The sequence below is a fragment of the Thalassophryne amazonica genome, chromosome 20 (genome assembly GCF_902500255.1).
Source record: "Thalassophryne amazonica chromosome 20, fThaAma1.1, whole genome shotgun sequence".
NCBI classification, from domain to species: Eukaryota; Metazoa; Chordata; class Actinopteri; order Batrachoidiformes; family Batrachoididae; genus Thalassophryne; species Thalassophryne amazonica.
The window spans coordinates 5,771,637-5,787,795 of NC_047122.1; the positions used below are offsets into that span (position 1 = coordinate 5,771,637).

Genomic DNA, 16,159 nt, shown 5'->3' on the forward strand with positions numbered 1-16,159 from the left:
TCAATAGCAGTGTAGTGGCTGGATTAAGGCATGCTGGGATATATTAACCTAATGTCGTCTATTTTCTTTTCGAAGTAATCCAAGAAAAGTTGTGTTGTAAAAGGAGAGGTGGTTGTCCATGAATAAGTGTTGCCACCATGTCATTCAAGAACTTTGAGTTATGTCTGTTTTTGTTGATCAAATCAGAGTAATATGTCTGCTTTGTAGCCAGTAATGCATGCTTATAGTCTAAGATAGCATCATGTCACGCGAGGTGGAATACTTCTAATAATTCTGAACTATGCCATTTACGTTCTTGACCTTTAGCCTTATGCTTGAGGTCACGCAAGTAATTATTGAACCAAGGTGACTGTTTTTTTTTGGGGGGGGGTTAATATATATGACGCAGTCATGTCGAGTGTAGTTTTGAACACTGAGTTTAAACAATCCCACAAGGACTGTCTACTGATTCGGCATTTTCCAAATGTGAAGTAAAGATATCAGGCAGTCTGACTTCGAGTTCAGTCTTAGTTGAGGAGTTCATGTGTCGCCGCAGTGATAAATGAGGTGGTTGTTGTTCCACTAAACACAGCAGCAAAACTGTAAAACTAATAAGCGAGTGATCAGAGACCACCGATGCAAGAGGCATGATATCAATATTTGTGACAGCAATGCCACGTGCGAGAAACAAATCCAGGGTATTTCCACTAATGTACGCCGAATCCTGAATGCATTGCCGAAATCCTAATGCATGCCACAGTTTCCATAAATGATTTGCAGAGGGGATCAGAAGGCTTATTTATATGAATGTTAAAGTCACCAATAATCAGAATGTTATCTGCACTAGTCGAGAAGTTAGAGATGAACGCACCAAATTCATCTAAGAATTCACAGTATGGGCCAGGGGGCCTATATACAGTGAGAAAGAAATACAGCTGGTTTTTATTCTTCTGACCATGGCAGTACATAGCATTGTGGGCAGAGTAAAGTGGGAAGTTTTGCCAAAATAATAAACATTTTAAAGGGGACTTAGAAATTACATGATGTGAAAAAACATTTACACGTTGTTTTGCACAACATGTAAATTGTCAGTATCCCAGAAATCCTGATGTTAGTTGACGGAACATCCATGTTACTGCATTTGCCATTTATATAAGTGAATCAGAATGGAATTTAAATCCAAATCATTGTTCCTGAGTCTGAATCATCTGAATGGTGGAAGAGGTGGGCATCATTTTTCGGAGTCACAGCATGTCCTGTGAGACTTCAACGCGGGTGGCGCTTTTGCTCCATCAGCAGCTTCGTGCTGAAGCCATCGGCATGAATTTCGTTGCAACTCTTTTCATGGCAAAATCTTCTGTCACAGTGGAATGTGCCGAAAAAGTGCTGATGTCCACCTCGTCCGCAATTTCTCGGATAGTCACACCACGGTCCCAGATCACCACAGCGTTCACTTCGGAAATGATCTGGTCATTTCAGCATGTTGATGGCCGCCCGGAGCACGGCTCGCTTTCCACCATTGTGTGGACGTCTTTAAACCGGTTGTACCGCTCCTTAATCTGTCTGATGCCTATAGGATCTTCACCGAAAGCCGTCTGAATAATCTGAATGGTTTCCACCTGGCTGTCATCCAGTTTCTGGCAAAATTTGTTGCAGTCGCGCTGCTCCAGTCGTTCCGCCATTTTCCTTGCAAAGAAAATCCAACGAGAGACTCCACCCATCCTCACACAAAGGCTGCTTACAAGAAAATGACGCAACCGACAGGCGTGAAAAAAATCACGCATGCGCACGAAGGTTCAAGGTTGGCTCGTGCAAGCACACGTGATTCAAATCCATCAGGTTTTTGAAAAAACAAAAAGGTCGTATATGTGTCCCAAAGATCTCGTATATGTGTGTTGTGTGTATATATATATATATATATATATATGTGTGTGTGTGTGTATGTATGTATGTGTGTTGTGTTGTGTGTGTGTGTGTGTATGTGTGATGTGTATATAATATTAGGGCTGCCACAAATGACTATTTTGATAGTCGACTATATAATATAATATATATGTGTGTGTGTATATAATATTAGGGCTGCCACAAAGATTATTTTTGTGATTAGTCGACTAGTCGGACCATACGTAATTTCCTAAATTAAGGCCTGCAGCATTTTCCGAGAACGTCGGGATGAAAACATGAACATTTTCAAATCAGTGACTATTTCTTAGACTTCATTTACATCAATCATTCAGAAATACAAACAGTGTGGTACTTTATGGTAAATCTGTGTCAGGTAGGCAGTTCTCAAAAACTAAATGCCCATGCTGGAAGTAGACAAGTGAGGGAAGCCACCAAGACACAACTCTGGAAGAACGTTTGGCTTCTGTGAGTGGAGAAACTGGGAATAGTGCAACATTTTTATTTTCATCTTCATTTTACATATAGTCCCAACTTTTTCTGATTTGTGGTTGTTTCTGTTGCATTTCTGAAATTACAGAACTGCTAGAGAGAAAAGTGTGAACATTTTATTGTGTTTTAAAACTTTGTGGAGCAAATGCAAACACCAAACTCTTATAAAGAAGGAAAAAATACACAGATGCGCAGGAAAACTTTGATATAAACTGAACAGAACAATGCAGGCTGATTTGACTCCCCATATTTTTGTATAAATGGAATAAAGTAAGAGGTAACTCACTTTGAAATGAATAAAACATATAGCTGCAGCTTAACTTAAAAATAACAAAAATCAGCAGCTTGTATTTTTATTCTGACTCCAGTTTATTTAGTGTGATGAAGTCATTTTTCTTTCTCCTCATCAGTCACATTTTGTGGTTGAACACTACATTAAGCTTAATTAAGATTGAATAAATACATACCTTTGGAAAATAACAGCTGTTAAAGTTCAGAGTTCTCACCCGCTTTTTGTGATCTGTGCCTCTGAACATCAGCTTCTCCACAGCAGGGTTTTATTTTTAACTCGTGTTTGCATAATTTTTGCTCAGTTCATTTATATATTATCATTTTTTTAAGAATGTTTTAAGGATATTTGACCATTTATTTCATCTCATGATCTCATAAATTCAGTATACGACGCGCACATGGTGTGAACAGGACAGTGCCACCAGAACCGCGCGGGTAGAGAAAGTGGAAAGAGAAGTAAAGGCAGCTCCTCGGTTTGGTTTTTGTTGTGTGTTTTTTGTTTATTACATGTTCTCTCGGGTTAAATCCTCTCTCTCTGCTCCGAGCTCACTGTCTCAAGTGCACTGATGGTTCCCTTGCTTGCAGTCTGCAGCGCACGCTCACACACGCACACACACACACAGCTCCGTCGGTAAACTGCGCATTTTAAACATCTTTGAACAAGATGGCCACTGTTTTAATCGGCCGTCTTTCCCAAAATTTGAATGTCCAAATGACAGCAGGACGGCTCCCTGCCTAAAACTATGAATTGAGAGAAAAACAAAGATTTAAATAAAATAAACGACTTGTCGACTACTAAATTAGTTGTCGATGGTTCCAATAGTCGACGTAGTCATAACTCGTCGACTAGTTGTGACAGCCCTAATATATATAAACACTGAGACATACAGGGTGGCCCAATAAAATGTTACCACTTTTTGATCGTACACAAGTTTTTGAAATGAGAACTTACTCGAAAATTTTATTTACAGACTTGTAACAGAAGCATCAAATTAACATTTTCTTTTCTTTTTCATCCCTCTTGAGATGTGTGGCAATGTCATCACAAACCTGTTCATATTCTGCAGAATGTATATATGTATTCTGAAAAATTTAGACTGTATGTCCTGGCAATCCCCAACTAGGGATGTCTTGGATTTGTACGAGAGGAACTAATTGTGACCTGATTGTGTTCCACAGACCTGGTGGAGTTCACTGATGAAGAAGGATATGGCCGCTACCTGGATCTCCACGACTGCTACCTTAAGTTTATCAACCTCAAGGGAGCTGAAGTAATGACTCCAGAAAGTCAGCAAAATTCATCATTCTCTCACAAGATATATTTTAATGGTCTGTGTCCTCCCCTAACAGAAACTGGAGTACATCACCTACTTGTCTTCGTTTGACCAGCTATTTGACATTCCCAAGGACAGGAAGAATGCTGAATACAGAAAGTATGCAGAATGCCTGTTCCCATCAGACTTGATGGTTAAATCCCAGTTAAGAAATTAAACAAATTTCTCCACATTCATGATTCATTCAGGGGTGTGATTTGTGGCTTTTTTCTGCAGGTATTTAGAGATGCTGCTGGAGTATTTGCAGGACTACACCGACAGAGTCAAGCCTCTTCTGGACCAGAACGAGCTGTATGGGAAAGTGCTGTCAGACTTTGATAAGAAATGGGAGAACGGGACTTTCCCAGGCTGGCCTGTAAGTTCTTTGAATGGGGTCCTTATTAGGGATGTCCCGAGCTGATACTGAGTATCGGCTCGGAGTATCAGATGCCAATACAGCTATTTTGCGAGAATCTTTTGGTATCAGATTTACGAACGGTATTGGGCCAATTCACATTACTTCTCGGCGTCATTGCGTAAACCGTTGTCATGTGAACATCGTAAACCGAGACACAACACAAAACATTGCGCCAACATTAGAGATTTGGACTCCACCGCCTAACCACATTAGCGCCCGTGGAATTTTTCGATCCAGGAAAACATCTGTGTGAAGTGTCTGTGCAGTGCTGCTCCGTTGCTGCAGAGGGCCGAGTGTGGTGGGTGGTGTGTTCTGAGCTAAAGTGTGTCTCTCACTGTTCATGTGAGACATGCAATACAGCCAGCACAGAGATGACAACAAACAGCTCAATAAGACTGCAAAATAGCAGCATCTGTTTTCAGCATCACTGTGCCATCAGCTGCCTGTTCTCTGATCAGCTCGAGCACTTTGAACAGCGTCCAAAAAAAACCTCCATTAAAATATTTCATTTCGAAATGATCCAGCAATGATTTGTAGAAAGCTTTTTTTATTATTATTATTATTTATTTATTTATTTATTTATCCAGATTTCATTTTTAAAAGAGCAGATTTGACAAATCAGTTCAGGCAGCTCTTGTTCAAACATTTTGTTTTTTTTGTATTTAGATTTAATTTATTCTGTTAAAGAGAAGTTATGCAGTCACACTTAAAAATGTTGGAAAAGCAAACTGCTAATATGACAGAAAAACTAAGCTACTGTGTGTAAATTTACATTCACAGTCAGTGTCAGTGTTAAATTGTGACACACAGGCCTTTTCCTGACTGGATTAAAAGATACTGTGTCATTTTTGAAGTTGAGAGCAAATGTGTTTTTAACCTTTTCATCATTATTTATAACGTTTTCAAGATAATTTATTTTGTTAACTTAGACTTTGACAGAAACATGGAGGAAAGTTTGACGTTAAATATTACAGTGCATGTAATTTTTTTTCTCAATTATTCTTGCTTTCAATAAATCTAAAACCACTCAAAATTGGTAAAATGGGGCTTTCCAATAACATTTTAGAGGTAAAAACAAAAACAAAAAACCTATAGCTCATCAAAAGTGCCTCATTAAATAACACAGCTAGGGAATGATAATTTACCCAGACTGACTCAGATATGAGTAAATTAAGTATGTTGTTTTTTTTTTGGGGGGGGGGGGGGGGGTTCTTGTTGCATTTTGGAAATGAGGAAATGCCTCTGTCCTGAAAACAGTTCATGTATTCAGATTGGGTGTGCCATCTGTCTTCAAGACAAGAAACAACAAGTGTACCAAAACATCAAATCTAGGCTTGTATCTTAGATGCACCTTCTGGCAAATTGTGGCTCTAGTTTTGAGATCCACACAATAAATGTTCCCAAAATTTTAAATAATTTCTTCCAAGTTTTGAACCTGTGCAGGCCCTAGAAGCAAAATAACTCAGAAGCTGTTTGTTACAAAAGCCAAGCAGTATTGTTGGTCATGTTTTAGCAAAATAAAAACTGTCAAGTAATAATGGATGTGTTTTTTTTTAATGCTTTCAAAATAGGTATTGGATCAGTATCAGCAAGGCTAATCATTTAAAAGATCGGATCGGAAGCCAAAAAATCTGTATTGGGACATCCCTAGTCCTCATACAGAAGGCCCTGAGGCTGATGGTTTTGATAATATTTAAAGTGAGGTTTCTGTCCCCCCTCCCTCTTAGAAAGAGACGAGTAGTGCTTTGACACATGCAGGAGCTCACCTGGATCTCTCAGCTTTTTCATCTTGGGAGGTAAAAACACAGAAACATGAAGACGTGTGACAGTACAAAGTCGATGTTGTCAAGCTTCTGTTGATGTGTTTTATTTGTGCAGGAGTTGGCGTCTTTGGGTCTGGACAGATTGAAGTCTGCCCTCATGGCTTTGGGACTGAAGTGTGGAGGGTGAGTACATCCTTTTTTTCATTCAAAGTCCTGTGACTTGTTGCTGGTCAGTTGTCACTCACACACAATCTTTTTAAAGGCACCTGACTGATGGGGTTAGGGAAAACTGATACTTATGATATCGCAATATTTAATTTTAAATATAAAATTGATTTTAAAAAAGTACAAATATCAATATATAGACCCTTTGTAGTAGTCATGTGACCCCGGCCACTCCCTGTCGTCATGTAGCCGGTGTTGCCAACCAAAGGTCTGCCCTGCCTTCAATGTGTATGCATCACATCGGGCTACAGCAGCTTGTCTGAGTCTGACTCTCTACACCCATAGCGATCAAAGGGAATAATGTAATTATTAACCATCAGATGACAAAGTAAAACCTCTTAAGTCATTCTAAAGTCAGTTTTAAGCAGAAATGAGGTGATAATCAGTGAATCGCTAATGATGCTCTGAAATGACGTAGGTGCTGCTGTGGTGACCCTTGATCCTGCCCATCATTGGTTACAGCATCTGCTTGATGTGTGACTGTGTCTGTGTGTTGGACAGGACTCTTGAGGAACGAGCGCAGAGGTTGTTCAGCACCAAAGGCAAATCCCTTGAATTACTCGACCCGTCACTGTTTGCCAAGAATCCTAAAGCCAAGGGTCCTAAAAAGTGAGTAAAATGTGACTTATTGTTGGGTGTATTTTAATTGTATTTCTAATGTAACCTCATGTCATTTTCCATCTTAACATTTGTAGAGACACAGAGCGTAACAAAGAAATTGGCTTCCTTGAGGCTCAAGTCTATGAATATGTGGAGATTCTTGGGTAAGTGAAAATTTCGATCAGATTACTGTCATTTCGGACTATAGGCCGCTACTTTTTTCACACGCTTTGAGCGCTGCGGCTTTTACAATGATGCGGCTAATTTATGGATTTTTACAGGCTTTTTCAAAAGTCGAAATAGGTCAATTGATGCTGTCAATTGATTTCCTGAAAGCTGCGCTCCTCATGCAGTGTAAATTCACACAGAGCGTAAATATAAGGTCTTACCTGTTTGTTTTAGTGAAGAAAAGTTCCTCATCCGGCACTTTGCACTGTCAGATCAAATAGCAGAGCAGAGGCCTCTTCCCCAACCCTTCCAAACTGGTTCTCTGTCTTGGAACAAGAAGTTGAAAAACTCACGGCACCTCATTAACGTCTCATTTACCACAGACTCCATCCAATCCTGACTGCACGCGATGAACGTTAGAAAAAGTTAAAATTACTCAGTTTGTCGTGTGGAGCAGAAACACCATGTGTGCGCTGGATGACTTGTGCATCAATATATATGTGTAACACTTAAGGGAAAAAGCATTTATGGTACATATTTAATTCAAATGTTTCTGTGAAGGTTCTCAGTTGTCCAGGTGGTTTCCATAGTAGAGAAGCTTGAATCTTCGACTGGACTGGGCTGCTTGATGCAAGGACATTTCGCTTCAATCGCAGAAGCTTCCTCAGCTACAATTCTTGCTCTGGTAGTCTGACTTCTGTCTTGACTCTGTAGAGAAGAATAACAGAAGCCAGCAAAAGCTGGAGTTTTAAACCTAACCAGACCCCTCCTCCTGAGCGGCAGACTGCTTATTGGCTAATGACTAACAATTGCTCTAATTAGCACCTATTGTGCTCTAGTTAGTACCCTCCTAATGACAGGACAGCTGTCCCTCCTAACGGTGGAACTGACGACTCTCCTGACGACGTGAATGACTCCTTACCATGAACAAAAGACTGAAAGTGCTCTGACCTGAGTACCCCATTGTAAACAGGGGACAAAGCGTGTCTCAGCCCCTCCCCAATTAAGGCTAGGTTTCAACTGTTTCACATACAATGCTTCTTTCACTCCCCTCTCAAACCATTCTTTTCTCTGGCTAAGATTTTAACTTCCTTGTCTCAGACGTGTGGTTAGTGTCTTTAAGGTGGAGATGAACTGCAGACTGAGGTCCACCGGCACCTTCTCTGCGGTGCTGGTATAGCCTTTTGTGCAACGGCCCTGCTTAGTTCTCACCTATGTAGTGGTTGTTACAGTTTTCTTGACATCTGATAATATACACTACATTGCTCTGTTTATAAGGGATCCTGTCCTTAGGGTGAACTAATTTCTGTGTCAAGGTGTTAACAGGTTTAAAGTAGACTGGGATTTTGTGCTGTCTGAACATCCTCTGTAGTTTTTTTCCCCTACTCCTGCTAAATAAGGAGAGACACTCTTCTTCTTGGCTCCATCACCTGTCTGTCTGGTCTCTTGTTCTTTGGGACTTCTGCACTTTATCCAGGGACGATGGTGAGTACCCACATACTGTGAGGGCTTTCCGGACAAGTTGTTGTTCTTTAGCCCTTCCCTCTGTAATTGTGGGCACCTGTAGGGCTCTGTGTTGAAGAGTCCTGATCACCTCGAGCTTCTCTTCAAGGGGGTGGTTTGACCACAACCATGTATCTGCCTGTAGTTTAATTACTACAGGCAGATACATGGTCGTGCGATGTGGTCTCCGGTATCCCCCATTGTGGCCAATCTGTACATGGAGCTAGTGGAGAAGAGAGCCTTGGCGTCGTTCACGGGCATCTCTCCCAGTCACAGGTTCAGATATGTCAATGACACATGAGTTAAAATCAAGCAACAGGAAGTGGAGGGCCTTTACAGAGCACATCAACTCGGTGGACTCCAGTATCAAGTTCACACATGAGGATGCCAGAAACAACCATTTAGCCTTTTTGGACCTGTGATTTTATGATTGGAGAGAACAGGCAGCTCCAGACAGGGATTTACAGAAAACCCACTCACACTGACCAATATCTGCTCTTTGGCTCAAAACCACCCCCTTGAACACAAGCTTGGGGTGATCAGGACTCTTCAACACAGAGCACTACAGGTGCCCACAACTACAGAGGGAAGGGCTAAAGAACAACGTGTCCGGAAAGCCCTCACAGTATGTGGGTGCTCACCATTGTCCCTGGATAAAGTGCAGAAGTCCCAAGGAACAAAGAGACCAGATGGACAGGAGACGGAGACAAGAAGAAGAGTGTCTCTCCCTTATTTAGCAGGAGTAGGGGAAAAACTACAGAGGATCTTCAGACAGCACAAAATCCCAGTCTACTTTAACTCTGTTAACACCTTGAGACAGAAATTAGTTCAATCTAAGGACAGGATCCCTAGTTAGAAACAGAGCAATGTAGAGTATTCTATCAGATGTTTGGAAAACTGTAACGAACACTACATAGGTGAGATGAAACAGCCATTGCACAAAAGGCTATACCAGCACCGCAGAGAGGGTGCCAGTGGACCTCAGTCTGCAGTTCATCTCCACCTTAAAGACTCTAACCACGTTTGAAGACAAGGAAGTTAAAATTTTAGCTAGAGAATAGAAATGGTTTGAGAGAGGAGTGAAGGAGGCATTTTATGTGAAACAGTTGAAACCCAGCCTTAACCAGGAGGGGTCTGAGACACGCTTTGACCCCTGTTTACAATGGGGTACTCAGGTCTAAGCAGTTTCAGTCTTTTGTTCATGGTAATGAGTCATTCACGTCATCAGGAGAGTTGTCAGTCCTATCGTAAGGAGGGACAGCTACCCTGTCATTAGGAGGGTGCTAACTAGAGCACAATAGGTGCTAATTAGAGCAATTGTTAGTTATTAGCCAATAAGCAGTCTGCCGCTCAGGAGGAGGGGTCTGGTTAGGTTTAAAACTCCAGCTTTTGCTGGCTTCTGTTATTCTTCTCTACAAGAGTCAAGACAGAAGTCAGACTACCAGAGCAAGAATTTTAGCTGAGGAAGTTTTTGCGATTAGAAGCGAAACATCCTCGCGTCAAGCAACCCAGTCCAGTCGAAGATTCAAGCTTCTCTACTATGTAATTAAAAGTTAAAAAAAAAAATCTTTGTGTAAATATCTCATGTTGCAACATGGAGACCCACAGCTTATAGACAAGTGTGGCTTATTTATGTACAACTTCTTTTTTCTTTTTAAAATTGGTGGGTGCGGGTAATATTCAGGTGTGCGTTATAGTCCAGAAATTACGGTAGTTCAGGAACAATGGAAAAAGTGCAATACTTTGAGTCTCAAGGACCAGGATTGGGAATAGTGTCAAGTTCTTTTTCATCTTAACATATTTTTTAGTTATTTCATTTTTTCCTGTTTTTCATGGAAAGGCTAGTATGTTGTCTTTTTTTTTTTCTTTTTTTTTTCAGGTTAAAAAATGGACTGAAATGCATCAGTTTTGTAAAAATAAAGATTTCAGCCTCCTTAGGTTACTTTGCGCCTGATTTCTACAGTCTGGGAAACCAGTGAAAAAATGTTGAGTGGAAAACAGATTTCTCAGCAGCACCCTTTGCACATGTGAGAGTTTGGATGACTGAAGCCAGTACTGACTTTGCAGGAGCAGAGGCAGCTGACTCACGAGAACGTGCAGAGGAAACAGGCTCGAACAGGAGAGGAACGTGAGGAAGAGGAGGAGGAACAGCTCAGTGAGAGTGAAAGTGAAGATGAAGACAATGAAATCATCTACAACCCCAAGAACCTTCCGCTTGGTTGGGATGGCAAGGTTAGGGATCCTTTGAGGGGAACCGAAGGTTTACTTCAAAGAAGATAATTGACATTTTATGAAAAAATCAAATCACATGATTTATTTTATTTTTTTTTCCATGACTACCTCAAACCAAAACCAAACCAGCAGGAGATTCAGATTTCTGAGTGGGTCCCAGTATTCTTAACTTGGGGAGTGATTGCCGTGTTAGGTAATGTGTCTCTGTCTTTGTTCTGCTAGCCAATTCCCTACTGGCTCTACAAACTTCATGGGCTGAACATCAACTACAACTGTGAGATCTGTGGAAACTACACTTACAGAGGGCCCAAAGCCTTTCAGAGGCACTTTGCGGTATGTTTGGGTTTTGTTGGTTTTGCTGTTGCAGAGGGGGTTCTTGATTAAAGTGGGGGCTATATATATATATATATATATATATATATATATATATATATATATATATATATATATAAAATCACAGTTCGGTGCTTACGTCAGTTTTGAGGTCATGGTTCGGTTCATTTTCAGTACAGTATGGAAACAAAATGCAAAACCTAAATTTGCTTGTTTAAACCAACAGTTATTGTAACATTATACAAACAGGAAAATAAAATAATTGCAAAGTGCTGCCTGGTAATACGTTAAATAAAATGTTCTCAAATAAACAACAAATCCAATCCAATCCACTTTATTTATATAGCACATTTAACAACAAAAACGTTCCAAAGTGCTGCACATACAGTAGAATCACGATAGATAAAACCCCAATAGTCAAGAAATAAATTAAAAATAAGAAAATTAACAATAAAAATAACTAAAATGTGCAAGATAAATAAATAAATACATACAGCATACAAAAGATAAAACCAATAAAATCTACCAAAATAAAAGCAAAAACTTATAAAACAGATGGGACCACACAACTCACACAGTGCTAAAAACGAGAGAATAAAAAGTGGGTCTTCAGACGAGACTTAAAACACTCCACTGTGGGGGCTGTTCGGACATGGAGGGGCAGAGCGTTCCAAAGTCTGGGGCCCAGCACAGAGAAAGCCCTAACACCCCTGGTTTTAAGTCTCATCTGTGTACCATGAGCTGGAAATGGCCCTCAGACCTCAGAGCCATGTCGGAGAGTAAATTTGTAGGAGGTCAGTGATGTATTGAGGGGCCATTCATAGCTTAAAAACAAACAAAATCTTAATCAATTCTAAAATTAAATAGGAAGCCAGTGCAAAGATGCAAGAATTGGGGTTATGTGCTCACGCTTCCGGCTCTTGTTAAAAGTCGCGCTGCAGCGTCTGGACTAACTGCAAACGGGAAAGAGCTCATTGGCTAATGCCGAAATAAGTGCATTACAGTAGTCCAGACGACTTGAAATAAGAGTGCACAACTTGTTCAAAAAGGTTGAAAGATAAAAATGGTTTTACCTTTGATAAAAGACGATGATAAAAGCACGATTTTAAAACACCATTGATTTGTTTATCAAATTTAAAATCGCTGTCTATCGTGACGCCAAGGCTGGTGACCTTGGGACGTACCAAATCCTTAAAGGAGACCTGCATTGAAAAAATGCAGTCACATTTTTTGAACAAAAAATGACTTACATTTACACATGAGATCCTTGTGAATGTAGTAAAGTAAATCTGCAAGCCCAGATTTGTCATTCAACGGAGAAATCTTCATTTGAAAATGACAAATTTACAGCTAACATTTAGCCCTCCGCAAATTGTCCCTCTCATCATGGACGCTGCCGAGACGTCACGGACAAGACCCTCTCCCAGCATGCATTGCGCCAATTGTAATTAGTGGATTTACGTCAGTTTGCATCGCTTACCTTTTTGTCTTATACGGAAGGATCAACGGTTTTTTAAAACTTCATATTGTCTTGCGGTACGTTTGAGTATACATTTATTTTTATTTTTGCCTGAAAATTATTTTGGGGGACTTTTTCATACGCCGGGGGACTTTTTCATACGCCCGTTTGATTGAGTGGTGTCGCAATGAAAATCTACTGTCTTTCGCCTCCGGTACCATCGCGGGATATGGAGGCGAGACCCGCAAAGAATCCCAGTCATTAAAAATATATAAACCTCTCTCAGCGTCCATGGAGCTCTGGGGCTCCGATTGCCGAGATGTGCGGTGCTGTGGATTTTTCCGCAAGAAGTCTGTCCTTGCAGCAACAGGTGTACCGGCCGCTTTGCATTAAAACAGCGAGTGTAATCTCACAACTTGTGCCAAGTGTGCTGCAGCTCCATTCAGTAGACAGAGAGGTGATGCCGGTGTTGCAGCTTACTTTTGGATTGTTGTTGAAACCAGGACGTGTACGAGGTCTATTAGAAATGTATCCGACCTTTTTTTAAAAAAAACACATATGGATTTGAATCACGTGTGCTTGCGTGAGCCAACCTTGAACCTTCATGCGCATGCGTGAATTTTTTCACGCCTGTCGGTTGTGTCATTCCCCTGTGAGCAGGCTTTGAGTGAGGAGTGGTCCACCCCCTCGGCAGATTTTCATTGTCAGGGAAATGGCTGAGAGACTGCTGCTTTGCTTGATCAAATTTTTTTTAGAAACGGTGAGGCACATCCATGTGGACACCATTTGAGAAATTCAGGTGGTTTTTGGTGAAAATTTTATGGGCTTCAAAGACATTAAGGGATGTTACTGTTGCTTTAAGGACGCCCACAGCAGTTGTGGGGCACGCCGCGCTCCAGCTGCCATCGACAGGCTGAATGACCATTTCATTTCTAAACGGATCGCTCTGTGGATCCGTGACCATCGTGTGCACTTTCTCTGGTTATCACAAGAGCTGGACATCACCCATTTTCCTGCAGATTTCAAATTTTAACAAGAGATTTTGTCGTGGAAAGCAGTGCGGACGCTTCGCGCGTCATGATGGATTCGCTGCTGGACCGACACAAAACCACCTCCGTTTTGGTCTTTACAGGACGGCTTTGAGATGGCGTTCAGACAGCTGTCGGTGGTTTTTCAGTCGAGTGATTATCCAAGAAACTGTGGATGTGCCTGGACATGCCAGAACATGTTCTGTGACGCTTCATCACGGCGTTGCTTTGCGCGTCGCGGCTCCTCCGCACGTCTGTCTCAATTTGCCGAAAAAGTGCTGATGTCCATGTCTTTTCACAATTCCTGTGCTAGTCCAGACGACGTCCCGGATAAAACACAGCGTCCACTTTGGAAATGAACGGCACATTCCACTGTTACGAGGAGATTTTGTCATGGAAACGAGCGTACGCTTCGCGCGTCACGACGGCAAGCGAGACAAAGAACACCTCCGTTTCCGAGTGCCAGAAGGACAAGCTGGGACATGCCTTCTCTGATACTCACTCAACTGGTAAGCACTGAAAGGCATGTCCCAGCTTGTCCTTCTGGCACTCCAAAACAGAGGTGTTCTTTGTCTCACTTGCCATCGTGACGCGCAAGCGTCCACTCGTTTCCATGACAGGCACATCCACAATTTCTTGGATAATCACTTGACTGAAAAACCACCAACAGCTGTCTGAACGCCATCTCAAAGCCGTCCTGTGAGACCAAAACGGACGTGATTTTGTGTCAGTCCAGCAGCGAATCCATCATGACGCGCGAAGCGTCCGCTTGGCTTTCTACGACAAAATCTCTTGTTAAAAGTGAAATCTGCAGGAAAATGGGTGATGTCCAGCTCTTGTGATAACCAGAGAAAGTGCACATGATGGTCATGGATCCACAGAGTGATCCGTTTAGAAATGAAATGGTCGTTCAGCCTGTCGATGGCAGCTGGAACGCGGCGCGCCCCACAGCTGCTGAGGGCGTCCTTAAAGCGACAGTAACATCGCTTAATGTCTTTGAAGCCCATAAAATTTTCACCAAAAACCACCTGAATTTCTCGAATGGTGTCCACATGGATGTGCCTCACAGTTTCAAAAAAAAATTTGATCAAGCAAAGCAGCAGTCTCTCAGCCATTTCCCTGACAATGAAAATCCGCTGAGGGGGGTGGACCACTCCTCACTCAAAGCCTGCTCACAGGCGAATGACGCAACCGACAGGCGTGAAAAAAATCACGCATGCGCATGAAGGTTCAAGGTTGGCTCACGCAAGCACACGTGATTCAAATCCATATGTTTTTTTTTTTTTTTTTAAATAAGGTCGGATACTTTTCTGATAGACCTCGTATAAGTAACATTACTAACAGATAAAATCAATTTCAATGCGGGATCGGACTGAAGGCGGGAGCGCGTCGTCTTGTCCCTGACGTCATGGAAATGATACGGCTGTACAAACTGTTTTCACAGAGGGCTAAATTTTACCTGCAAATTTGTCATTTTTAAACGAAGATTTCTCCACTGAATTACAAATTTGGGCTTACAGATTTACTTTACTACATTCACAAGGGTCTTATAAATACATATCAGCTATTTCTTTCTGAAATCTGACCACATTTATTTCAGTGCAGATCTACTTTAAGAGGTCCCAAGTCAACAAGGGCACTTCCAAACAACATAACCTCTGTCTTGCCCTCATTAAGTTTCAAAAAATTCTGTGACAGCCAAGCTCTAACGTCACACAGACAGTCGAGTAGCGGTGTCAGGGGGCAAAGGCCGTTTTTAGTGATAGTCATGTAGATTTGACAATCATCAGCATAAAAATGGTAGGCTACATCATGTTTTTTAAAAATCTCTCTGAGTGGGAGGAGAGAAAGAGCAAAGAGGATGGGTCCCAGGATAGAACCCTGGGGGACTTCACAATGAAGAGGGGCTGAAGACGAGGTGGAGTCCCCCGGCCTGACGGAGAAAGACCTCTCCGACAGGTACGACCTAAACCACTCCAGAACAGTCCCCCTGACACCCACACAGTCTCTCAGGCGGTCTAAAAGAAGCTGCAGTAAGGTCTAAAAGCACTAAAATGGCTGAACTGCCAGAATCAGTTGTTAAAAGGAGATCATTAAAAACCTTTAAAAGTGCAGACTCAGTGCTGTGAAATGCTTCATGCTAAACAAATATATGAAATATTATAAAAAATAAATTCATAGTAAACGGCTTTAAAAAAAACTTTCCACAAATAAAGCATGACGCCCTGTTCAATTTTATTCAACCTCCATATTTTTTGCCAGAAAAATTAACTTGTCCAAAACTGTCACACTCTATAAGGATTTTTTAAGAGAATTAATGTTAAAGAATCCCTTTACTTTTGTACAATTTATTTTATTTTCTATCTCTTTCTATTAACTGTTCGTTTAATGTTCGTTAATATAAATATAAAATATATATTAAAAAAACATTGCGGGAGAGGCAAAAAAGTGGG

The 16,159-nt window shown here is 41.3% G+C and overlaps 1 protein-coding gene across 1 annotated transcript in view; it reads left to right on the top strand.

Annotated features, from left to right (window-relative positions):
- Positions 1-3,839: 3,839 nt before the first annotated feature.
- The window catches only part of LOC117502352 (splicing factor 3A subunit 3-like), a gene marked incomplete at its 5' end in the record, with an annotated part of 46,119 nt that continues 33,799 nt past the window's right edge, over positions 3,840-16,159 (top strand). The window contains 9 exon segments of the mRNA XM_034161388.1: positions 3,840-3,935; positions 4,015-4,097; positions 4,215-4,353; positions 6,123-6,191; positions 6,274-6,341; positions 6,885-6,992; positions 7,079-7,151; positions 10,725-10,886; positions 11,109-11,219. Coding sequence (XP_034017279.1) covers positions 3,840-3,935; positions 4,015-4,097; positions 4,215-4,353; positions 6,123-6,191; positions 6,274-6,341; positions 6,885-6,992; positions 7,079-7,151; positions 10,725-10,886; positions 11,109-11,219 — 909 coding nt within the window.